Raw genomic sequence first — 26050 nt, forward strand, 5'->3', positions numbered from 1 at the left:
CAAGGCAAGGAAAACCAATATAATGTTTGAAGCCTAGGAGTGGAAGGCTGTGGGGTCAGCAATGTCTATAAATTCCAGGGGTGACACAACCCCTCAGAGCAGTCCATTATTAGAGCTGGGGCCCTCAGGATCACTGAAACCTCCCAGAGCCTCCTCTTCATCACCCTAGCCTCAAGGGAAGGTGGAATTTCTTCAGCTTTGGTGAAATTCTTTGTGGATGTAAAGCAGATTACAAATTTATTTGGAAGCTCTGCTCTGTACAAACTCGCTCACCCATTAAACAGGTGTTGGGAATAAAGAGAGAAACAGATTTTAAGTGGATGGAGATGCTGTAGGAAAAGCAGAGAGAGAATGAATATAGACACAACACAGATGTGCCAGGGAAACAGGAAACCCCCTGAGCTGGGAAATCTCACGGTGAGAAATGAGGGGATCTCATTTCAAGGCACATTCATTTCCACGGGCTCAGAAGGAAAACCTGGGGCACACTTTGGTGCCAAGGACCAGCAGAGAAGATGCAGGGCTTTGAATCACTGGGATTTCCTGGCACTGTGGCAGTGAGATCCCAACATGCCCAAGCCATTCCCTGCTGGAGCATCACAACAGGGATGGCACCAAACCAGGAACAGCCCCAGAACTGCTGGGAACTGGAGGGCTGATATTTGGAGTATTGAGATTTCCCCATATTCCACTCGTGTGCACACCATGAAATTTAGAGTATAAATAATCCTATGGAAAAAGATGTAGTTTCATTGTCTGCCTCACAGCTGAGGCTACCTTTAACTACAAATGTAGGATCCTGATCCTTAGAACAAATATCAATTAAGATTAAAAAATCAATGAATAAAAAAAAAAAATCACTAGTACAAAAAGAAAAACAAGATTATAAATTTTAAAAGAAGAAAATAGGAAGGCACAAAGCAAGTGAAAATCAACATAACCAAACTGAACAGTTTTTCTGTAAAGAAAGGAAAGATCTGAAGCTCTGAAATGATTTATACACAAATACAGATACCACAGCACAACAGACATCAAAAATAGAAATTTAGGACAGGAATCACACAAGGCAAATGAACGAGTGATTTTGTAAACTGCTTATTTCACTTCCAAGTCCTTTCCCAATAAAAAGTAACCTATAAATTGTTTCGACATGGCAGCTTGGATATTTTTTCTGAGGAGCAAAAAATTGTTGTGTACAAGGATACCAGAATAAAGTGAAAGAAAAAAAAAAATATTTGTGACATTTTTGTCTCTAACACATTAATGGAAGAGGTTTGATATGCGTTGACACAAGAGCTCTTTAGACCAGAGAATTTTAGAGTCAGAAAAATAACAGAGTATAATGTTAAGTAAACCAAAAAATGCACTGCAATGTTATTAAAAACAAGCTTCATTTTCACAAATACTTTGGAAAAAAATGACTTTTTATTTACCTGCTTGGATTTTGCATGTACTATCAATACCCATCACCTGCCTGAGTATCCATCCACCTATCAGCTGCACAGGAGCTTTATTTCTAATAATGACTGGAATTCTGCAAAGTCCAAGGCTGGAATTTTGGAACAGTAGTTTGTGTCAGCCCAGGCAATAATGAAAGTGGCTGCTTGGCCAGGAAAGGCTTGAGAAGTTTTATTTTCATTTCTTTGCCCATGGCTCTGTGGTTCCAGCATCAGTTTATTGGAGCTGCCATAAATCCTGTCTTTTTACTGAAAGACACGCTGTCGCTTTGGTGATTGATGTCACCTCTCAGCCAGAAAGTACAAAACCTTCCACTACAGTAGAACATCATTTGCATCTCTGTTAATCAACAGATTAATTAAACCTGTAGTTCAAAAAAATTCTGGTTTGGCAGTCATTTTTGAGACAAAGGCATATTTCAGAGACTTTAAAACCAAATTCCTTCTGGATTTCAATCAGAATTGTACATCATAGACAAAAAAATCTTGTGTACTCCTGGGATCAGGCAGAGAGCCCAATACTTAAAGTCACCATGAAGCAAGAATTTATGAAAGCAAGCCAAACACACCCATCTGGCTCCAATTTTAATCACAGTTAAGATTTCTCCTTATCTTTCATTCTAAATTTGTTTTAAAATGATGTCACTCCACAAGGAGATAAAGAGTGAACATTACTGGTTTTGAGATGGGATCCTATTCAGCGTCACAGCTCTTTCAAGCATCAAGCAGATGACTGAAGCAGTTACTAAAAATATCCTGTCTATAACAAAGATTTATTAAGATTTCCTACTCTGACCAAGTTCTGTGTGCATCCACACACCATCAAGTCCATTTTACTTGCCATTTTTACCAGAAATCCAGCTGCAGTCAGCAAATTACAACAGCAGGGGGGACGTTCTGTGGAACTGATAAACACAAGATAAACACTAAGAACAGGAGGCAGAGAAATGGCATTTCAGAGCATCTCTGGTAGCAAACCCCACGCCAGACTAAGCAGCAGCAGAATCAGTGACTGCAGTGCTTTAAGAGTTTTCTTTTTTTCCCCCCACTGTGCTCCCTCCCAGCTGCTGTTGGATCTTCCACCAGAACCCCTCTTGGGATTCTCTCCACTGAACTGCAGCAGGATTTTAGTACCTGTGTTCTTCACAGACACATTTCCCTTTACTGCTCTGAGCTTCTCAGAGGTTTTCCTTTTCCTAAATTTCAAAGACAAAAAACTTAGGAAGTTGTTGGGGCTTTTTTAAAAAATGAGGAAAAAAACCCCAGTCTAAGAGTAGGTGAATAAAGTACTCACGGATGGCTCGCCTACACAAATGAATATTCAAAATATAGCAGCTTCCCATAGAGAAAACTACTGTCATTGCTTTCTCTGAGGCTCAGAAATAAAGCCATTTTAAAAATCAGAAAAAAAATCCACTTTTCAAAAGAAATCTCCTATCTGAAACCTGTAAGTTTTAAAAAAATTTCCTACTGCCTTGAAAATAAAGCCACTGAAAATATATGGACCATACACTGCTTTACTTCATCAGGATTTTTTTCAAAGTCATTAAACACCAAGAAATTCAGTTTAAACATAGAAGCAAAAAATCTGTCAGTTAATTTTCAACACCACCTTTTACACAGATCCCTATATTCATATACAGGCACATGTGACTGTACACTCAGGGATTTATATATACACCAAATTTTCATAGAAAAACCAGAGTTCGTTATTGTTTCAATAGCATTTTATATATTTAAGAAGTCCCCATCCCAAGATTTTGAAATACAGTTCAAGCACTAATGGGTGCATCATAGGGTACTTCTCATGCATTTAATGCAGCGCTGAATTTTGAAGGGCTTTCCATCTTACAGACACTTTCATACCACGAGGCAGGACCCTACTGAAGTTTAACAGCCCAGAACATTGCAAATGGAATAATCTCCAGGAGTCGGGGGGGGGAAAATGAGTAAATCAAGACGCTGGCCCATCCAAATAATATGAATTTAATTCTCATTCAACGTTCCAGTATGAACGGCAAAATAACCGAATAAATAACTTACTGCTGACCAGGAATGTTAGCGTGTAATTCTCCTAATTATTCCTTCATGTAAACTTCTGTTTATGGTTCAGAGCCAGCAGGTCTGACAAAGAATGACAGATTTTTTGGGGGGGTTGCAGAGTTAACAGCAGTTTGTAAATGTGAGCAGTTAGAGGAAGGTGAGGAAATGCAGCCTACCATGAGTGGGGGTTTTTTCCCTTCTCCTCACGCCTGTGGCTCTGCTCCTCTCGTACTCAGAGCTCCCAGGGTGGCCTTCTCCTTCAATCAGAGTGTAGTATTTCCCACTCTCGTGCTCCAGGAAATAGTTTGGAGACTCAGAGCCTTTCATCCCAGACTTTCCAAATTTGCTGATGTCATCACAAGACATTATTCCAATTTCATCCCTAAAAGCAGAAGATGATGGAGAAATGAGCCAGGTAAGGTAAACTTCCAGCATGCTACTGCTTCTCCCAAACAAATAAAAACTCTTGCAATTGAAATGCTGAACTTTATAAGTGAGGCAATTCAAAAAATGTAAATTCATAGAACCATCATTAGGTACAGCTTTAATTGTGAGATAATAATTGTGAGATAATATCCAGGTGTTTTCTAGGATCTGAAGGAGAACATAAGGAATTGTTTTAGTATGAGCAGACAAGGGTTTCCCCTGCAGAAATGCTCAAGGATGAGATAGAAGTAGACACGTAAAAGTAAATCAAACTAATTGATTAAAGACTTCTTTAAATACCTTTTTCATTTAGGACTAAACCCAGGTTTTTCTCATCTAAGTAAAATTAATTCACTTAAAACACGATATGATGATAAATCTGTTTTGAGTTCTTAATTTTATTGTTTAGCTTGATGGTGGGAAAGTTCATTTTGCCTTTATTAATCTAATGAAATCAAAGTGTAAAATTTTATTTTTCAAAACCTCAAATTCCTTAGGACATAAATACCTGGGTCCATAAAGTCCTGACATAGGAGAGAGAATGAAAACATCCTGGAGTGCAGAGTTGTCCATTTGTGAGGACATGCCCATCGTACTCGTTGGGGTTGTAGAGCTGCTTGTGGGGCTGGTTGGGATCACAGGCTGTGAAAAACAAAAAGGCACAGGAAGAATAAATTAATATTTCTGTGCTACAAGAAACAACACAATCAGTGTGCATAATTTTAGGAATTTTGACCTCTTTTTTTGGATTAGTTGTTTTTTTTAATTTCTGAAGTTTCTTCCAAAAAGGTGTCTAGTGAAACTCCAGGCTTCAAGACTAGTTATGAAAGAAACTGATAAACGACCATTAAATTAATTTAAAAGCCACCTCAAGGGAAAATCTGAGACTCAATCAAAATATGATCTTTAATCAATGCAGAAAATCAATTATCTGAGGAGAAAGGACACACTGTATTAAATGTCATTAATACAGAAGTTAATTACAGAACTCTGGAAGACTTGTACTGAATGAAATGTTGGTTTCACTGGAAGATTTATTGTTAGCAAGGACAGAACATCTTGATTTTTTAAGAAAGCAGAATTCATTGTCCTTTGGCTTTATAGCCATGGTGATACAAATACCTGTTCTACGGTAAATAGAAAAGAAATAGAAATTAACCTAAACAATAAATAAATATCCTTTAAGATTTTTACTGTTTAAACTTTTACATGACGTTGAACACAGTTTTTTGATTCAGATGTCATAGAGAAGCTCAAGCCAATGGTCTGCAAGGACTAGAAGGAAGAAAACCAAATATGCTGTGCAGGATACAGAGATATAAACAAAGAATATTTTTCAACCAAGGTTCAGTCTGTGTTGATACTCAAGAGATAGAAGATATTTTTATTTATAAAAGTTATGCTTAAATAGGTACAACCATTTTTCTACAGGTGGAAGGAAAACCCAGCAACTCAAAATTTGGATGAAAGATATAAACAATTTTTTATAAATAAAATATTTTCTCTCCTCTAGAGGTAAACACTGAAATATTTTTTATGTAGTTCAAAAAGTAAAAGCAGCCCCAAATATCAAAAAATTATGTTTTTTCATAAGACTGTCAGTCTGCAAAGGGGTCAAAGTTATATTAGTTCTCTATGCTTGTTGTTAAACTAAAAAATGGTTTAATTGTTCTGGATCAATTATTTGTGACAGGAAGGATTATTACAATTTAAAAAGTTCTCCACATAAAAAGGAAAAAATACAATAAATGTTGTATTTAATTTGAATGAAGTTGAAGTGTGCAGAGCAATATTTGCCATTGCAAATGAAAAAAAAATCCAAACCATTTTGTCCTGAGTGGGAAAATAATTGGAGAGTTTAAAAATTCAAATAATTTTCTACTATCACATCATGTCAGCCAGAGACAAAGGGGGAAAATGGTGTCACAAATCTCCCTGAAAGATAATGGAGCACAGAACTGGCAAATGAAAACTCTGCTGTTCTTAACTGAGCATCAAGTTAAGATGAATAAGAATACTACAACCAGGCCAAGTAATACATTTTCTAAGACCTCACAGATTCTGCATCAATAATTCATAAATTACCTATGTGATATAATTTTAAACTTAATTATTGTAGAAAAAAAATATTAATAACCTCTATAAGTGCCTTAAGCAACAACAGAAAACACGACGACTTTTATTCAAAACTTCCTGCTGTGCACCAACCTGAGGTAACAAATATGATTTCAAGTTCTTAAATCCTATTTCCTTTTTGCCCTCCATAACTATGTACTGCTTTTGTTTTGGTTGGGTTTTTTTGGTTTGTTGGTTTTTGGTTTTTTTTTTTACCAGCACTAAATCAGAATGGAAAAATTGCTCCACATGTGGACACATAAATAGAATTATGGGGTGCACCATGAAAATAGCACATGCAGAAGAATGTGTATGGATCTGGACCTGGAACACGCTGTGAAATACAGCAGTGTGTTGTTGTTATTCATTTTTGGTGACAGGCTGACTTCTGATGAACTGTTTCTCCTGAATCTGCTCTCACTGAGGTATTTTCCCGCAGTCTGTCGCTCTTTGGTCGTTCCCCATCCTGCTTTTGTCTTGGTGTAAACCTCCTGCCTGTGCTGTGTCCTCTGCTCATCCCCAAACCAAACTTAATCCGTGAGCAGCAGAAAATTCCAGAACAACAAACAAACCAACCCAGAAATTCTCCAACCAGTTCAGCACATGGAACTGCTCTAGAGTCTAAAAACTCTTGCCAAAGTCAACGAAAGGCGAGGACGCTGCAGCCAACAGGAGAGGGAAGTGAGCTCACTGCTTCCAGCAGCAACAAGCTGTTGTGTCAGCTGTCCAGGAAGCTCAGGCTTTAGTGGCATCTTGAAATTTAATCAGCCTGCTTCCAAGTCATTACTGACAATAATAAATAATACCAGGTCCAGGTGAGAGCTGCAGGAAACGGGCAAACCCAAAACCTGCGTCCTGAAACGGATCCAGGTCCTGACACTTGAGCTTTTCTGTGTGGCAGGAAGAATAAAAGATCTAAAATTGGTTTTCCACACCTCATAACAGATTCCACGCCTCATAACAGAATCTGTTCTTAAGAAGTAACACTGGCAGGGCTGTTTTTGTTTTCCAAAGTGGTTTATAGTTTTATTTAAATATCTCACCCCACTGTTCTCTGATACAGAAGAAATACACCCCTCGAAGGAGATGCTTCAAGCACTTCAAGCCCCTCAGGGGCTCCTCAGGAGAGGAGACATCACAAAACCACAGCTGCTGATAATTCCACAAAAGCACCTTGGTGCACTTTCTGTTTTCTGGCTACCACGACAAAGGTGGGCATTTTTGATGGGAAATGCTGTGCCACACATGCAGTGAATTCAGCACTCACTGTTCACTCTGACACAGCCTCCAGACCCAGAGCTGCTAGTGAATTATGATTCTTTCATGTAAAAATATAAAGAGAGGATCTCTCTGGAAGCCCTGTGCAATTGCAATTTCCATTTTGCTGCCTCTGGAGGCTCTGTCTGAAGTTCACAAGTAGATAGATGAGCATCTTGCCAGAGCAAAGGATGTTATTCCTGCAGCATTATGACAGAAAAATCCCCTCTGGGTGTCACAGGGCCCCGTTCCTCTCCCCCAGGGGCAGCCACAGAGAAAGAAAGGTGGCCCTAAATCCCACTGTCAGCATTCCTGGGATGCAAGGATTACACAAACTCCTTAAGTGGAGCTCCTGTGTGGGATTCAGGCACTCTGAGAAATGGAAGATTTAGAAAATGCCAGGCAGGGAGGAAATCTGCCTAGATAAGCTTGGAGGGTTTGTTTTGTTTCATTAATTTAAAAATCATTCAGAAACACGTTCATGTATGGTGTGAACCAAACAAAACAGCTCTGAGAAGCTTATGCAAATTTATGGAAGTGCATCAACTTTTTACAGGATGTTAAATGGCATTAAAGACAACCATCAGTAGTTACTGACTTACTGGCAAACCTTTCCTTTAAAAATGACATTTTGAGTTCAGTGTTTCAGCCAGTTTTTCCTGCTGCAGGAAGAAGCAGCTGTGATGTTCACAATTCTTTATTTTTTTTTTGCATCAGCAGGTTTTCAAGGAATGAATACTCAAAATATACCAGAGGTTCTATTATCCCTGCTACCAAAAACTCCAGCTTCATGCAAGGTGTGCAACAGAGGCAGAGTTCTCTTGGAATTTAATGGATCTGACACACTTGATTACAAACAAGCAGCTGACAGACTGTGAAATAATGGAAACAGGGAGGTACTGCTGCCTCTGCCAGGCAGAGCAGCCACTGAACCTTGTTCTTCATAAAATTATCTGTAAATTTTCTTTCCTTGTCTGAGTTCCTGTGGCTCCCAAAGTCACCAAAACATGGAGAAAACAATCTGATCATTGCCACACCTATTTGTCTCAGCACTCTGCTTCAGAGGAGTTTGGGACAGGCTCCTGTTCCTTTCACTGGAAGGTAAAATTCCCGTGTTTTCTCTTGAATAAAGGATTTATTGTGACATTGCAGCATTGCAGCAGCCACCTTACCTGCAGTGCCAGAGGCTTCCACCTCACATTCTTCAGAAGGGCAGGAGCAGAAACCAGGGTATTCTGAGGACGTTTTTTCAAGGTTAAAATCACTCCATTTGGGTCTTCCCACAGTGCATTTACTAGGTTCTTTAACTGCCAGCCAACCTAAGGAAAAAGTCCATCACTGAATTCTGAAAGCTTTCAGTTTAACTTGAAACTTGAAGGAAATGTTCTGTAAACCAACAAGGTCTATTACAACCTCCAAACACAGGCAGGTTTTACAAACTCCTCTGGTCTGAAATCATGCTGCTGCAGCTGAATTTTTATCTTTTTTTTTGTTCCTCTAGCCATGCTCCTGAACAAAATAAGGTAGAAGTGAACACTGTTAGCCTTTCAATAACTTGTGAGATCATGGAACATTTTAAATCAGAAGATTAGGTCATGAAATCATTTCAGTCTGGGTTCTGAGTCTCAGGAGAGGAGGAAGCCAGACTGTGCTGGAATAACACATGTAGCATGGATGTAAGAGCAGTGAGACCCTGCCTGGAGATAAATGATCATTTCTTGGTTTATCTGTACAGCCCCAGGACACAGCTGAGTCTCCAAGTTCCTGTAAATTGCAAACAGAGCCATAAAAAAGGACATCACTGGTACTGTAAGGATGTGCCACTCAGAAAAAAAAAAACTACTTAGAGACATTTCTTAATCATCTTGATTGCTTAAACAGGAATTTACCATGAGTTATTCATACACAAAACCAGAAAAATGTTTTTTAGGGCTTTTTTTTGTCCTTTTTTTGCCTCTTCTGTTCCAGTCAGATCAGATTTTTAGAGCGTGGCCATGGTAAAGCCCTGCCATAAATGCTGTGACTGCCACAAATGTGAGCAGACCTGCAGTGAGCAGGAATTGGAATGCTGTGTCCATAGAGCAATTCCCAGACACAACCTTCCCAAGGCAACTGCATCAGCCATGGAATGAAGCTGTGAAAATGAAAAGCTGAGTGAACCCCAGAAGAGGAACACCCCAATACATGCAAGCAGGAAATGTTTTTATACTGGCCATGTTCGATCTGTTGGAGTTCACTAAAATCATTTTAATCATAATTTCTCTTCTGATCAAAGTGAGAATTCCCACTGATTATAATAACCAGGAAAATGAATTGTTTAGGTGCTCAGACACAGAGCAGTCTTCATTCACCCCCTTGTTATATCAGGTGGAGTTTATAATTATTTCCTCTTAGAGGAAGATAATATCTGATTACACAAAAAGGTGAAGGGAAAATAATAGAAGACAACCTCCAAGAGATTTGAACTGAAATCCTCTTCTAAGGGCTGAAGAGAATTTGGGATATTGACTGTAAGGTTCCAAGCTGCCTCCACAGTGGGCCAAAGCCAGGATCCCACTGTGAAAATCCACCTGGGACAGAACTGCAGGATGTGCCGGAATTCCAGTAAGGGTTTTAAAAGCTTTGAAAAATTCTGTTCTATTTTTAATGCTGCTGTTCTATTGAAAACTTTCTAAAAATGCACTGGCCACAGAAAACCAAACAGCAGTAATTATAAATAGGTCACATCCAAACAAATGCAAGGATGGCAGCTTGCAGCCCAAAAAACTCCTCCAGTTTGGAGAACAGGACAGAGGCCATACTTTTTTTTTTCCTCTCCTACTCAATTATAGAAATCAAATGGAACTCTCTTTGATTTTTATAGATTGATGTAATTTTCAGATTGCCGAAATCCTTAGAGTTCCGTGGGCTCCTTTTAGAAAAGAATGATAAATAATTAAGTTAACAATAAATTATTCCAATGAGAACCTTAATGACAAAACCATTAAATACCAAGATCTATCAGAGAACCTTCTGCAGCCATTACTACTGGGTGATGATAAAATGCCCTCAGGAATTTGGACAAGTTATCATAAATTGTGTTACTAAAAATATCTTTGAAAAAAGAGAAGTCATTACAGTGGATTAAAAACCTTAGTTGCAAACTAAGTCCTTGAGTCAGATTTTGACATTTACTCCTAAAGAATCAGTCTTTTTAGCAATTACTGACTTCTAGCTCTGGTAAGATGCATCCTCCAGAAAGGTATTTTGCTCCTTTAAGATTTTTAGGACATACAGTCAAAATCAAATTCTACAACATGGTTAAGCTATTTCAGCAGTTAAAATACAGTTAAATTACAATTAGAATAATAAAGAAATAAAAGACCAATGTGATACTTTTTATTTTCCTCCATAAATGAAAATAGATGCTAATTTAGATGCTAAAGATGGAAGAAACCCAGAAGAATGCAAAAGAATGCACTTTAAATGGCCAGAGACAGGCAGATGTTTGAAATTTCTGTAGTTTAGACTTAAGATTGCCACAATCATTAATTTTTATTTGTTTGTACATCCTCAGTATGGAAAGAAGAGCTCCAGGTAAAAAGAAACCTGTGGACTACTGTCTATACTAAAGGATTTGTTAGTTTTCTCATAGAAACTATGTGGTGGGAAATTAAGAATATAACAACTTTAAAAACAATAGTTCCAAAAATACTAATTGCTAAAATAATAAATCCCTTTACCAGGAAATTCCACAATGTTGAGGTAATTTTGTAGATCCAAGCCTGATAATTTTGTAGCTCAGACTCCTTAACTAATATGTTCAGAAAAACATGAAAAACATAACCCACTTTCATTAACAGCAAAGCAGTGTTTTTTAGTTCTCCAATATCTTCTTTACACTCTCCTCATAATGACTTTGCTCCTTCTCATTCAGAAGATCTGGATTTGCATGAATGGGATTTGGAATGCATCCTACCAGCAGTAGGGATTTCAGCATCATTATAAATCTCTGTTCATGCTGGAAAAGCACCTTTTCTCCTTTTTTAAATAAAGCCTACCTGCCTGGGGATGACTCACTGCAGATCTGTATGAAAAATTCATGCAAAAAATTCCTAATGCTACAGATGCAAGCAAAAAAGAAAATGAAAAAAATCAGTGAATTTTTTGTGTCTGCAGAGGAATTAAGCGCGTGATGTATTTGTCTGTCAAAAGGAACTGAGCAAACAGCTGAACTGCTGAACATGGTGGTGTTTATCAGAGGATTCCAGTGGTCTGAACCCTCACAGCAGTTATTCACCTCCCTGCCAATTTCTTCCAAACACATTGTGCCCATTTGTTATGGTAGGAATTTCGAAGTAAAATTGAGCTCAGATGGTGGAACTGGGAGTGCACAGGGGAGAGAGGCACCTGCTCCTTTCTCTGCTTGACCCAAAAATTCTGGGCACAAGGCAGGAATGGGGTTCCTCAGCTCCTTCACAGCCTTACCAAACCCTACCAGGACTCTGAGAAATGGAAAAGTTTTAAGAGATGCGGAAGCCCTGAGTGCAGCTGACAGAAGGAAGGGAGGTTACACCTGACTTGTGTGGGGGATTTGTGCCTGCTCTGTTCACTGGCTCACCTGCCAGCTTTGCTGTTACCTGGCGTGGGGAGACACACAGCAAGAACTAACAGGAATTTAAAAGCTCCCTTTTGGGCTGGAAATCAGTTGTGCCAAATATTTTCTAAATATTTATATCCTACTGTATTGCACAGCACCTGAAAACAAGTAATTCTGCTCTGACTGCAGTAACCCCTCGCAGGAACCTGGACAGATGTTTCCCCTCATGACTCTTCAAATACATAAGCAAAGCCATCTGGATATTTACTTGAACCTGCAAAGTTTGACCTCTCTTCATATTTGCATTTAAAAAAAAACCCAGCTTGTGTAAACCAAACTTTTTTTAAGGAAGCAGACTATCATCTTTTCATATTTTAAGTAATTCACTTTGCCTCATTAGGGAATTAATCAAGAGAGCTGGTTTGATTAACATGGAAATTGGAAATCAGAAATTATTATTAGACAAAAATGTGCTGGAAGATCATAAGACAGTTTTCTGTCACTGAAGGGGAAGCTCGTCATTAACACCTGTAGCTGATTCACTCTCATTAATATTCGAGCTGCTCCTAACAATAATTGATGATGGAAGACCAAATGTTCTCCCATTATCTTACATAGTTATTTGCATTAACTGACAGAGAAACACAGCAAGAATCCAAGAAGAAGCAAGGGCTACTACTGGAAGAGAGGCTTCACTGAGCCTTTCTGAAAGGCAGAATCTGGAGAGCAAGTGGCACTTTGTTAGGAAACAGAAGGACATCTTTTGGGGAAAGAAGTTCAAATTCTCATGACATCTTTTGTCTTTTTTTTTGTTTGTTTTCCCCTGCTTTCATTTCCCAACACAGACTGTGCAGAAACACAGATGGTGTGACCTGGCACTACATCTACAGAATTACCTCCACTTAAAATGAGCCCTCATTAGAACTCATATTTACAATTCCTCAAACAGACACCGAGGGTATTAATTCAATGACTGTCTTCACACAAATAAATTAGTGCTGAAATTATTTCATTGTGCCAGGCTCTTGACACACTTAATTTCAAGCATGTAATTTGACAATGAGCAGTATGAAAGGACATTAGGCTGCTGATCGTGTATTTAGAATTAAAGCATTTTTGGGGTTTGAAGGGACATTTAAAGGGCATTTAGTCCAACCCTCCCTGCCAGGAGCAGAGACATTCTCAAGTTGCTCAGAGCTCTGTCCAACCTGGCCTTGGACACTTCCAGGCATGGGGCAGCCACAGCTTCTCTGGGCACCCTGTGCCTGTGTTTCACTGCAAAAAAAAAAATCTTCTTTATATTGGTCCAAATCTCCCTTTTTTCAGTGTAAAGTCATTGCCCCTCTACAACAGACCCTACTAAAAATCTTTTTTCTGTGCCCTTGAAAGCACAGGATCACAGGATCCATCATTCCAAAGAGCACCCTCAAGTGGGAAAATGCAACTGCTTTAGTTAATACCAGCAGCTGTTTCGAGAGAATATAAGGAACGTGTAACAACAGATTTATTACAGATATTTCTGTGGCCTCTTGCTTTGGCACAGCAGTGTTTTATGCCTTAAGGAGTTTTTCTTTCTGGTCTTTATTGCCTCTGTCTGTGGAGAAAGAGGAATTCTGTCTCAGCCCCAGCTGGCTGAGTTAACCAAACTGAAATCCTTAAATAATTTATCTTCCTATGAGACAGATGACACATTTTCCTTTTTACCCATTACATTTTTTTAATGCTCCTATCTAACTTAACACCTCTGATAGCTGTAAATGACCTGAAGATCACACAGTATTTCAGACAAGATATTACTAATGTCAAGACAATGGTATCCAAACTCAGTTTCTCCTGGAAACCTGTTCCTGATTAATTCCAAGTTCATCTTTGCCATTTTCAGTCACAGCTCTATGGTGCTCAGTTGGTTTGGGATTAATTACTACATTCTGACTCCTGGAGTCTTGCCAGGTGCTCCTGAGTAACATTGAGCTTTCAACAGGAATTACTAAAAGCCTTATTATTGCTCTCTGTCCTGTGAAATAACCTTCAAATCTTAACCCTCACCAAAAAAAAAACCCACAAAAGACAGAGAAATTCAGAGAAATTCAGTTTTCCCTTGTTTACAAATCACTTCTCTATCCAGAAGCAGACAAAATATTTTACAGGTGGTCAGGGATGAATCAATATTTATTTGATCTCCAATAATTTCATTGTCCGAAAAACTATCCAAAAAGGAACATTAACACAAATTAATTTTCATAATTTTATGCTGAAAAGGAATTACAATATATAATCTACTATTTCAACCAAGCAGCAGAAAATACACCACCTAAGGAGTAATTGCTAATTTTGCAAACAAAGAAGTGCTACAGTGGCATCTTTAGTACTTCTGTATAATTTTATGGGAGAGGAAGTAAAAATCTGCAAGGCAGTGACAGAATTGGTGCCTGTTGTTATTGTAGGGAAAAGTAAAGAGTTAGGGTGGCAATAATTTAGAATTTATAACTTATTTTTCAAGTTTCTTACACTGTTTTTTAAAATCTTGTAAGCAAGAAGAACAAGCAGAAAAGCAAATAAGGAAATTGGATAATGATTAAATGATCTTAACAGCCAGTGGTGAATTGCCTGCTTTAATTAATTTCTTGCTTAAAGTGCTATTATTTTTTCTTTGATCTTTGTAATTGTATTACAGAGTGTTCCTTGGTTAGACCAGATTCCACGTGGAAAGGCTTTTATTTCTCCCTTTTTCAGTTGCATTACATAATTTGGAAGCAGCTCTTTTTTAACGCCTCCTGAACACTTTTTAACTCTCAACTCCATGGAAAAGCTGTTGGAAAAGTATTAAAAAAGTTGTGGCCATTCCCTGGAGAGTCTGTTCAGTGCCCAACCAGGGAGAATATTTTCTTGAAATCCAACCTAACCCTCCCCTGGAGCAGCTTTGGGCTCTGTAATCTCATTTTTACTCTTTCAGCACCACAGTTCTGCGCTACCCATGAGTGAATCCTTGCCCTGGACACCTCTGTAACTCCCTGTGAAAAATGCAGAGTTCTGCATTTAATGGGAATTTGAAGAGGATGCTGAGGAGGGCATTAGGATGCATTAGGATGACAAACTGGAAGTGCTCAAATTATCCACCTTACTTAAAAAAAAGTGATGAGCTAATTTGATTGCATCCTGAAAATACCTAAAAGAGAAACCTGCTCTCCAATTTAAGAGATAAAAATACATCAAGATCAAAGGACTGGAAGCTTGTGCCAGACAAATATAGAGTACAAATAAAATGACTTTTTTCCCCCCAGCAATGAGAATAATTAACTACCGGAGCAATTTATTACAGGTTGTGGGAACATCAATGAAAGTTTTAAAACTCAAATGATCATATTAAATGAATATGAATTTATCTAGCAAATACACTGGCCTAGATCAGTCAGGATCAGATGAAATGGTGCTGGTAGTCAGCTATAGGATTGGAACCTGCTAAAAGAGATCCTTTAAAAGAGAACTTTCTCTGCTCTGGGAAGTATTTCCAGCAGTGACAGGACAAAATGACATTTTCTAATCATCTTCAGAACAGGTTCTTCCAAACACATTGTGTTGAAGGGGATTTATATTTGATAAAATATAAAATATTGGTACCAAAATGCTACAGAAACATCAATGTTAAACAAATGGCTTGTTTATGTTAAACAAACTAAAATCTCTGGAAAATCTGTAGGAACAACAAAGGTCTGCAAGTTCTCTGACCCCCCAGTCGTTAATTTCAAATGGGTTACACCCCTTTTTATGAGCTAATATTAGAATATTGACAATGTGGAAATTTAATGGGCTGCTGCCTTTGAATTATTCCAGTCCACTAATGGAAATAATGGAAATTATAAGCAAAATATGGATTGTCATAACGGGATAACTCAGGGGAAGAAGGGGCACAGGCGAGGATGGTTTGCAGCAAGGAGTGCCAGAAGTGATCTAAAGAACACTCTGGAAGATCTAAGGCATATTTAAAATATAAAAAGATAATTTTAAATATTAAAACTTCTAATCCATGAGGGGTGAGAGTTGGACATATGCCTCTGAACCATGCAAACACTCGCTGTTACTGCCTGATTTTCCAAACTGAAGACATAATGAGACTTTCCCAGCCATTTCAAAGCAAGAATAAATTTCCAAAACAACCAGTGTCATTTATCTCTTTCCTTGGCTTGTAAGAAACTTCAGAATGGATAATTAATAAATTACAGGGTTGTTTTTTTAATAGAAAAAAAGTCTTTTATGGCACTTGGCTCAGCTGTTGGTCCTGTGCCCTCAGGTGGAAAGGGATTACAAGCATCAACCACCTTGAGCCTGCTGTAATAACAGACTTGGGAAGAGTTGCTAAAAAAGCCAATTCTTGAGAAGCTGAATGGGGGATTTCACCTATGGGAGATAAAGATTAAATCAAATCTGTCACTTGAAGGGTGCATTTGATGGAGAAAGCCAGTCTAATGCATATTTCAGCTCGTAACTATGACAACTCTAATACAGATAAGAGCTGTGTGTTGCATTAACATTTAAAGTGTAAATGAATAAGTTATACTTCTTTTCAAGAGAAAATATTTGCTCTCTAATCATAAGATTTTAATAGCCAGACTTTTGTATTTCCACTTCACACAAGTGACAGGCAAAAAGAGGTTTCTTAATTTTGCAGCTGCTGTGTCTGGAGATGGGGCTCCCCAGGACAAAGTGAAATAACTGAATTAGAAGTTTCTCAGGAAATTATCATTGTCCTTGTCACTATTCATGCCCAAGAAATAATAAATACCAATGTCCTTTTCACCTGTAGTTCCAGCAACATGGGAGCTATTTAAATGAGATGTAAATTACATACTGCAATCCTGAGGTTCAGCATCCACGTGCTTATCTTAAGTATCTTAAAGATAAATCTCCATGTGAGAAAGGCCAAACCCCAAACCTGGCAGATTTCTATCAACACTTTAATCATTTTTATGTCTTTCCCCCAACAGATTCAGAATATACAGCTGTTACAGCACTTCTGCATTATTAATCTGGATCCTGCATTAAACAGGATACAAAATTCTGTTCAAGAGGAGAAGTTAAACCAGCTGGCAAGTGCATAATGAGAAGTCTAAGAACTTCAAGGAAATATTCTTGGATCTCCTTATATAAGAAGAGTAAGATGTTGAACAGCAGCTGTGCAAAATGTAAATTTGGCTTAATCCTTCTGGGATGGTTATGGACTCAATTTGGGCCTTTTCTTATTAAGTATAAGCAGTGAATATGACGCTTAAAAAGACAATAATAATAGTAATAATAGTAATGATAATAATTATAATAATAGTAATAGTAATAATTGTAATAGTGATGATGATGATAATAATAATAATAACAATAATAATACTAGTAGTAGTAGTAGTAGTAGTAGTAACACAGAATTTTCAAAATACTTACCACAGTTTGGTGGTTGACCTGGATCACCTCATCACCAGCATGGATTTTCTTACACTGGTCAGCAGGAGACTGAGGACAAGAGACAAAAATTTACTTTGCAGAGAAGGTGTGGAGGTGGAAGCAAAGAGCAGGAATTAAAACAATGAATGCTGAAGAAGGCAAGAAAGCTGTGCCTAAAGAAACCTCATTGCTGTCAAATAGTGATAACTGCTCTTATTCATGAGGAACAATTTTTCTTTTCTGATAACATTTGATGGAGCAATCCAGAATTCCTTTTGCCATTCCAATCCAGAATTCCATTTGCCATTCCAATCCAGAATTCCAGCTGCCATTTTTGGCCTGTTGGGCTATTCCATTGTGTTTAGCTGAGCAGTCACAGCCTTGTTGGGAATACCCTGGGTGAATTCATGTCATGTTGAATTAAATCTGCTACAAAACAGCCCTGGGACAGGGCTGGACCAGCCCTGGGACAGAAATCAGGGCTCAGTCCCCTGAGCAGTGCTGCTGCTGAAGGGAACTGAAGATACTCTGCGAACACAGGGTATTTATACCTTCAAATACAGCTCTTATAGATATATTTTTTTTTTCAAGACAGTGCTAAATGAACCATTTGACCAGAGAACATGGTAATTTACAAATGGATGTAAGAGACTTGTTCTTCAGGAGATTTTATGTACACACACTCTTCACATAATTTCATGATCCTGGAGCTGAAAAACTCCCATATCCTAAATAAGCTTGTTCTGAGCACGTGGAAATGGATTAGTGGCCACTCAAATGTGGCCAACTAAAATAATTTTTAGATGCTTTGATGAAATCTTAAATCTGTGAGAGAAACCAGGGGCATTCAGGAGATCAGCAGGCTCAGGATTAGGGAGCTGAGGACTCAAAGCAAATTGCTTGCACTGTGCACTGGCTTGGGAGTGTTCTACTGACACAGAGCACACCAGCCTGGCACTCAGGAGGGCAAAAAACACAACGAATTAAAGAGCTGAGACATCACCTTGAAAAATAAATCCCGGTGGAAGTTGGCTTAGACAAGGTGGGAAGTTTACTCGTGAGATACAGGGTTGGAGAGAGGACTGATTGTGCCTTGTCAAACAGCACTGCAACTTTCAAAGCAAAACAATCCTCCAGAAACAGCTGGAGTTCCCTGCCAAGCAAACAGACTCCTGACAAGGCAGGAGAGGAGCCACTTGCGGCTACAGGAGTGGCCTGGCTCTAACCCCGCCGAAGAACCGCACAGAAAAACAGCAGTTACCAAAATGTAGCTGAGCTCCTGGATATCCCCTGGAGCCAGCCAAAAACATGAATTGTGGAACACAACAAACACGTGAGACACGTGCCAAAGGCGAAGGAAGAAAGGATTTATCCAAGCTGAAAGTGATGTGTAGGAGTTTATGGTCATGACCTCACTGCGGGCAAGAGATCCTCAGCTGTGCTGTCTTCAAGAAATCCCACTCATTCCTTTTGTCCATGGAGATTAAAAACAAAAGGCAAACAAATAAAAGGAGCAAGGAGAAGAGGAGGCAACACAAGAAAAACCCAAATTGCCACTGCCGAGGAAATGACTGCAATTATTTCTGAATAAAATGCCAGAGAGACTCTGAGGGGCCAAAGGGCCCCAGGGTCAGCCCTGCTGCCAAAGCCAGGCAGGGAATGGAACATTTCCTGCTGCTGAGAGTGGGAAATGGTATTGATTACCCATCAGCCAATACTGAGAGCTGGAAATGGCATTGATTACCCTATCAGCCAATAATGAGAGTGGGATATGGCATTGATTACCCATCAGCCAATACTGAGAGTGGGATATGGTATTGATTACCCATCAGCCAATACTGAGAGTGGGAAATGGCATTGATTACCCATTAGCCAATACTGAGAGTGGGAAATGGCATTGATTACCCATCAGCCAATAATGAGAGTGGGAAATGGCATTGATTACCCATGGGCCAATACTGAGAGTGGGAAATGGCATTGATCACCCAATCAGCCAATAGGGCAAACAGCAATACAGGACCCGGTGAATCCCAGTGGGACTGGGAATTCCAAGCACAGCTTTTACCTTCTACCCACAGCTGTTTTTTCATTCCCAGCCTTTCTCTGCCCAAGCCAAGCCTCATCCCAGCCCCTCACCTGCCTGATCTCTGACAGGGTTTCATTCCTGAGCTCCAGTTTTGAGCTAAGCCCTGGGCAGAGCAGTCAGAGCCCTCCTCCTGCCCCGACTCCTTCTGCACTACAGCAAACAGGATTTACCCCCACACTTCACTGAGGAACCACCTGGCTCCAGAGCCACTTCCTCCTTTTCCTGGAAACTTGAGGAATTTTGGCAGCCCAGGAGCAAACGTGTAACAGAAATATTCCTGGAATTCAACTTGACTTTAACAAACTCTTTGGCTTTAAATGGGGTGTGAGAGGTGAGCAGGAAATGGCAGTAAACACCACCATTCATAATGTTTAACTTCAGCTGACGTTACTTGGAAAAGCAAAGGCCTGCTTCTTTCTCTTTTTTAGCTGCTTTCCTGACTTGGATGAGGCTGAGCTAATTAAACACTGGCTCTGAGGTCAATTATCCCTTCAAAAGGAATGAAAAATCAATTTGCTGAAACATCAGAAGTTAAAGGTTTTTGATGCTGGTTTATCTGCACATGTGACTACACTTTTAGCAAAAGTGAAAAAGCAATTTTTCTGGTGGCGTCCTAGCAAAAAGTTTTGATAGTCAAAATAAAAATATTAAAATTCTAGTGGCTGGCAATTTAGGAACTCTTCCTGTGAATTTCAATTGTAAATATATCAATATTTCCCCTATAAACTGCATTATATTTCTGAAATGAATTAGAATTACAGTAAAAAAGTGGATTAATTACAGCATGAGTAATTCCATCTATGAACATAATTTCTCCAACATAATCAAGATGGATCAGTCATAATTTTCAGGACCCAAGATACACATAATAGTTATTTTTAGACTTCAAAATGCTGCCAATGGCGACAATATAAACAAACAAAATTCAAGTTTAATTTGCATTAGAATTGTCTTCCCAAATTGTGACATACAAATCATCTGGCTTTCCATGGGTTTGCACTGATAAAACCCATATAAACACTACTCAATGTATATAAATCAGTGAAAATATCCCACATGGAGCTCACCCATATGGGCCAGCAGAGCACTGGCTCTTGCCAGCCAGGGTTTACATCTCCCAGAGCTCATTTTATCCTCCTGGGGCATCAGCAAGCCGTAATTTCAATATCAGCTGTATAAAATCTGAACTTGTTGCTTGCCCAGCTCTGAGCTTTGAGTTGAAAGGGAACAGTGTGACCAAAAGACAAGATGAAAACCAGAAGGGTGGCTTTATGAAGTCTGTCACAGTAATTAGATGGCAGCAGTTGAAGTCAATTTAATTTTTTTCAAATTGATGATGATGAACTGCACGTTAAGGAATGAGGAGGATGTTTAGAGGCTGTGCTCTCGTTCCTGTCACACTCTTTAGTGTCCCTGGGATCTCTCACACAGATCTTTGCTCTGCAAAACTCTCTGTGATTTTGGTTCAGTTTTTTTTAATACCTCTGGGGCTACAATGAAAATTATAATTGAATAATATTATATTGAATATATATATAATATATTGTGAAATATAATATTGAAATTATAATATCCTCTCTATATTTATTACAAATTATAGAAAACATAAAATATAATGCACTTAATATAAAGGAAAGCACTTGTGCCAGAGAGATAAATGTGTGGATGTTGTTGGAAAGGAGTATTTGAGGAATCACTGAAGGCAGAATCTTGAGAATTTCCTTTATTATAGTGATAGTTATTAATAATTTCAACACAGCTGCTTTTCCATGTCTATTTTCAAGGGTTCTAGATCTTTACAAAGGTAATATGATACATATACATGAAAACTGAACAAAGATATTAATAAAAAGTGGCTTGGTTTAAACAAATTTACGTATTACAAAGTGCACTGCAGATACACAGAAAATAATTGAAAGCATGATGAAAGTATTTTAAAATAAAGACTCTTACATTTTCTGTTGTTCCCGTGATTACATGTAATCCATCATATGTTGATTTGATATACATTCCCTGGAAAAAGAAGAGCAAAAACGATAATTAATATTTGTAGAAAACAAACACAAGACATTTGCATGATAATTAAAATAATAGGTTTGTTCTAAGGACCATAGCATTCAAACAGACTGGAAGGGACTATGGTCAATTAATATTTGCAAATCTAAGTTTAACAAATCTATGTTAAGATCACTATAAATAGCGGAGTTTTCTCACTTAATGTTTTTTTTTTTATTCTAAAGTTTGTGGACAGAGTTCAAACCAAGCAGCAGCACAAAACCTTGTGCCTGTTCAGTATTTAAAATATTTAACACGACCTCTTTTTATTACAAGTGACACAAAAGAAGTATTGAAATCGAAAGCATGAGCAGGAGTAGTTTTTAAACTTAAATGCCCCGTTTTCAAAGAGTTCCTGATTCAGTAAAAGCAGAGCCAGAGCCTAACTCAGACAGGAGCCAGTGCTCATATTGTTAATTTATGGGGGAAAATGAGCTTGGTGAACTAACAGGAGCTTTGTAATTAATCCATTATGGATTCTGCTCCAAGGAGGGGACAGACAAGGTGGAGAGAGACAACCAGAGCAGGGATCTGTGGAGCTGAACAAACTCTGAGCCCAAATGTCAGGCAGGCTCAGTGGCTCCTGTGCTTCCCTCTCAGGAGCCAGGTCAGAGCTTCCCATCTCTTCACACAGCACGGTTATCCATCACATTTTGAAATCTAATTAATCTAATTGGTACATTGTGCTGCTCTGATTTTCTTTCAATAGTTCTGCATCACCTTGTGCTGTCAGCCCCAAAGTTTAGAGCCCCCAGCAATAACCAAGGACATTTTGCTCAGAGAGAGCAATTTCCAGATTCCTGAATGCTAATCCAGATCTTCAGGCTCACAAACACCACCTCCCAACCCCTCGAGGAAAACCCAAAATTAAACATCCTACCAAGTTAAGGTGAAATTGCTCTCCACAACTCCCTAAACTGGAAGGTTGAGGAGGAGCCAAACCGCTTCTGACAGTGGAAGGATGAGAAGGAAGAGACAAGTTGGAACTCTGGTAAGGAATTTTTTTTTTTCAGTTTTACCACCAGGAAAATAAAACATTGGAACAGGCTGGAAAAGTTGTGGGATCTCTTGGAGATTTGGAGATGATGAAATTGTGACTGGACGTGGCCCTGAGTAACCTCCCCTATCTGGGTCTGTTTGGACTTCTCATGAGAAAATGTAACTTCTACCTTAATGTAAACTAATTCCATTTCATCAAGTTTTAAATTTATTGAAATCTTAAAAATAAAGGTTGTCCAAACCTGATTGATGGCTGGTTCCTTAACTCTGTTGCATAGGAAACTCTGCTTTAGATTTTACTCCCCATCTCAGTTGTTCTCTTAAATGAGTCTGCTTTATAAACAACTTCATTTATAAAAACCAAAGATCCAAATTAAATCTTGAAATCGGCTTCATAAAATGGGATTAGTTGGGAGAAAGGAGCTGCTGGGGAACCTTTCAGCATTTCCTTCTTTAGAGAGGTTTGATTTTATCAGTGTTTGCTGTTCTGTTGTCTCTGTGGTCCCTTCAGCAGCTAAAGACAAAGTTCTCTTTGCCAGCTCAAAGACACAAACAGGAGCACTGGAAAACTGAAGGCTCCCATGGACAATGGGATGGTGAATCTCCATTAAAAATCTGGAGCAGAAATTTTGTCCATCTAGTGTGGGAGTTATGCTGAATTTCCACAGTGAACCTTTCACGAGCTCATTGCACAACATTCCTGCTCTTTTAGCACTTGGTGAACTTCAGGAACACATTTCCAGCCACACTTTTATATCAAATTTAGTATCACAGTCCTAACATCCCACTTGCTTTGACGAGATCCATTCCCTCTCAAAAAACCCAACAGATTAAAATCTTTCAGGCCACAAGAGGACACAGTGCTGAACTTTTCACTAAATCTTACCACTTATTTCTTCCAGAAGTTCTTAGACTCTTGTTAATCTCTGTGTATTTTAGGAAAAAATCAAATTATAATTTTATCTCTTAACAGATGCCATCGGAGAGACATAAACCCTGACTAATCACACAGAATTACCCTACATTTTGCTGTCTGCTCTTTCATCCTAGTTATTAAAGCTTAAGAATATATAAAAAAATAAACAATTCTAATGAATGACTCATAGCCTTCAAATTATCCTACACAGAGCTTTCATCCTTGTTTTCCCAAAAGAAAAATAATCAGCTTGTTTCTTGCTGACCAGTACAGGAGCAGAGCATCCCCTTGACATATCTCTTGCCTGAAAAGCTGGAAAGATTATTGTAAGAAAAATAGAAAAGTCCTTATATTAATTTTTTACTTCCTAGGCTTCAGCAGTGATAGCCAGAGAATTGTTTGGTCACCTGGGAGTGAGCAGGTGCATGCAGAGGTTTGGCCAAAGTGCCACAGCCCCTTCTGGAGTGGCAGCTACATCTGACAGGAGCACAGAGTCCTTCTCTGAAGGCTTCTCCCACCTCTTTAGCAGAGTCCTTTTTATGGATTAATTTAGGATTAATCTCTTTTTTTTTTTTTTCTTAAAGAATGGGGTTTTAGTATCTCTGGTTTATTCTTGAATGTTAACAATGATCTCAGAGAAAAGAATAACAAGCTGTACCCCTTATCTCGAGATAAGGCAAGTGCCAAGGATTCTCACCCTGTGAAGATGGCTCAGACTGGTCAACATTTAGAAATAAATAGTTGCTCTTTAATAACTGATGTTTCAGACATAAACTCTGAAGGATGACATTGACCTATGTTAGAGAACAAGGAAATGTTTCTCAGGCATCAAATCAAGAAACCTGGCTGTTTCTGAATAACTCTGCCACTGTCCTCTAGAGACAAAATGAATTAAAGGTTTTTAATTAAAATCTGACCTTTGGAAACATATGGGAAGGCATCAGCCATTTAAAATCCCATTTTGAAGAGACTTTTCCCCAGAAAACAGCATATCCATTTGTCAGGGGAATTTCCTTGAAAATTTTCTTGCGGAGTTGTCTGGTTAATTAACCAGGATATAATGACAGCAGTGTGTTTTTAAGTGTCAACAATTATTCCAGCACAGGGAAGCAGTGACAGCAAAGATGCAGATTTGTAAAGCCACAAATGACCAGGGAACTTTTACACCCCTTGATCTTTTGCCCCATAAAAAATGCTTCTTTCATCTTATTTCAACTGTCAAAGTTACAGATGCATTTAAACAAATGCCTTGATAGTGCTTTGAGAAGGTAAAAGAGTTTTTATTTAAATTTCATACCATTTAAAAGTCCCTCTCCTAAAAAAACTTTTATGCCTGACATGTTGTAGTCTTTTTCCCAAATTTAAACACCTCTGCTTTCCTTCCTGCAAGACAACTCAAAATACTAGTGATAGTAACTTCTTTTATTCTTCTGCATAAGCACATTTGGTTTTGTTTTGGCTTTTAGGCTGTGAGAACCTTTATATGTCAAGCATGATGGAAATTTGTCAAGTTTCTGTAAGCCTTTAAAAATAATTCTAAATTATTAGATGAACACCCTGACAGTTTTAGGCCAGGCATTCCCACAAAAAAAAGCTGCCTTCATATTCTACTATCTCTTCTTGCCTTCCTTGCAATTCCTTTCATGTGAAAATGGGAAAGATTGGCTTCCATCACCTTAAATTGCAAATGCCACAGGAAGAGAAGCACTGTTTGAAAGGGTAGCTGGACACTGGAGAGATGAATAATCCTTCATAAAGTAGGTCCTGTGCCTCTGACAGCTTGGCTGTTTGTTCAGCTTTTTTGTTTTTCCAGCACCACACAGCTGGTCTCATAAAAAGTTTTTGTTCCCACAATCTTTGCTTTCCTTAAATTCTTAGAATGAAATAGGAAAATTTCCCTCTGCAGAAAAATGAAGAAGGCTCTGAATATTAGCAGTGTACATCTTAATTAAAGTGTGTCAGATTACACTGTTTCTATCAGCAGGGGGAAGCTCAGACAACAGAGAGAAAAAGAATAAAAAAGTGAAAGGAAGAGGGATGAAAGTCCTTTTTTATTCCAGGGGGAGAGAAGAAAACATTCCACAGACATCAGAAGATACAAACCCAAACAATAAAACCCCAACTGCCTCCCCATTTGGAATCTCCTGCTTAAGAGGAATCATTAATCTCATCAAATAAGATTAAAGCTGCATGTTACACAGAAGTATCTCTGGAAATATGAGCTGGACATCAAGTTCAGAAGATTTAAAAAAAAAAAAAAAGTTTCATCTGAAATAATACTGGCTGTAATAATCTCTCACTATGGACAATCCCCAATCATCCAAGAGCAGGAGGGGGGAGAAAAAGCCCCAAACATCAAAAACCATTCCATGATCCCATTCTGTATCTCTATATCCAACATCTCCAATAAAATGCTGCCTGTTTATGTGACAGCAAAGCTGCTCCAAAGCTGGCTGTGGGCAGGTAAATCACAGCAAGGTTCCCCCCAGCCTTTCATCAACCTTCATCCCCAAGGACTCAGCAGCAAACTCAGGGGCTGCCAACAGCAACCCAAACTCCAGGCTCGAGGACTCATTGTGGATCCATCAAAGCAAAAAAATTTAAAGTGGGGAGGCAATTTTCTTGAATCACAAAGTTCTTTTATTCTATTTGATTTCCTAAAAATTTATGTGTGCGTGTTTGGCCAGAGC

General features: G+C 38.6%; 1 protein-coding gene across 1 annotated transcript in view; it reads right to left on the minus strand.

Moving 5' to 3' along the window:
* The window catches only part of LOC102100248 (connector enhancer of kinase suppressor of ras 2-like), a 164430-nt gene that overhangs the window by 41975 nt on the left and 96405 nt on the right, over positions 1-26050 (minus strand). Inside the window, exons 7-11 of the mRNA XM_088062604.1 lie at positions 21344-21403; positions 17305-17373; positions 8471-8617; positions 4435-4568; positions 3677-3882 (exon numbers count right to left, since the gene is read on the minus strand). Coding sequence (XP_087918730.1) covers positions 3677-3882; positions 4435-4568; positions 8471-8617; positions 17305-17373; positions 21344-21403 — 616 coding nt within the window. The remainder of the gene's footprint in view (positions 1-3676; positions 3883-4434; positions 4569-8470; positions 8618-17304; positions 17374-21343; positions 21404-26050) is intronic.

Source organism: Pseudopodoces humilis, chromosome 15, assembly GCF_049639895.1.
Source record: "Pseudopodoces humilis isolate 2021_Gansu_Grassland_sample_001 chromosome 15, ASM4963989v1, whole genome shotgun sequence".
Lineage (NCBI taxonomy): Eukaryota > Metazoa > Chordata > Aves > Passeriformes > Paridae > Pseudopodoces > Pseudopodoces humilis.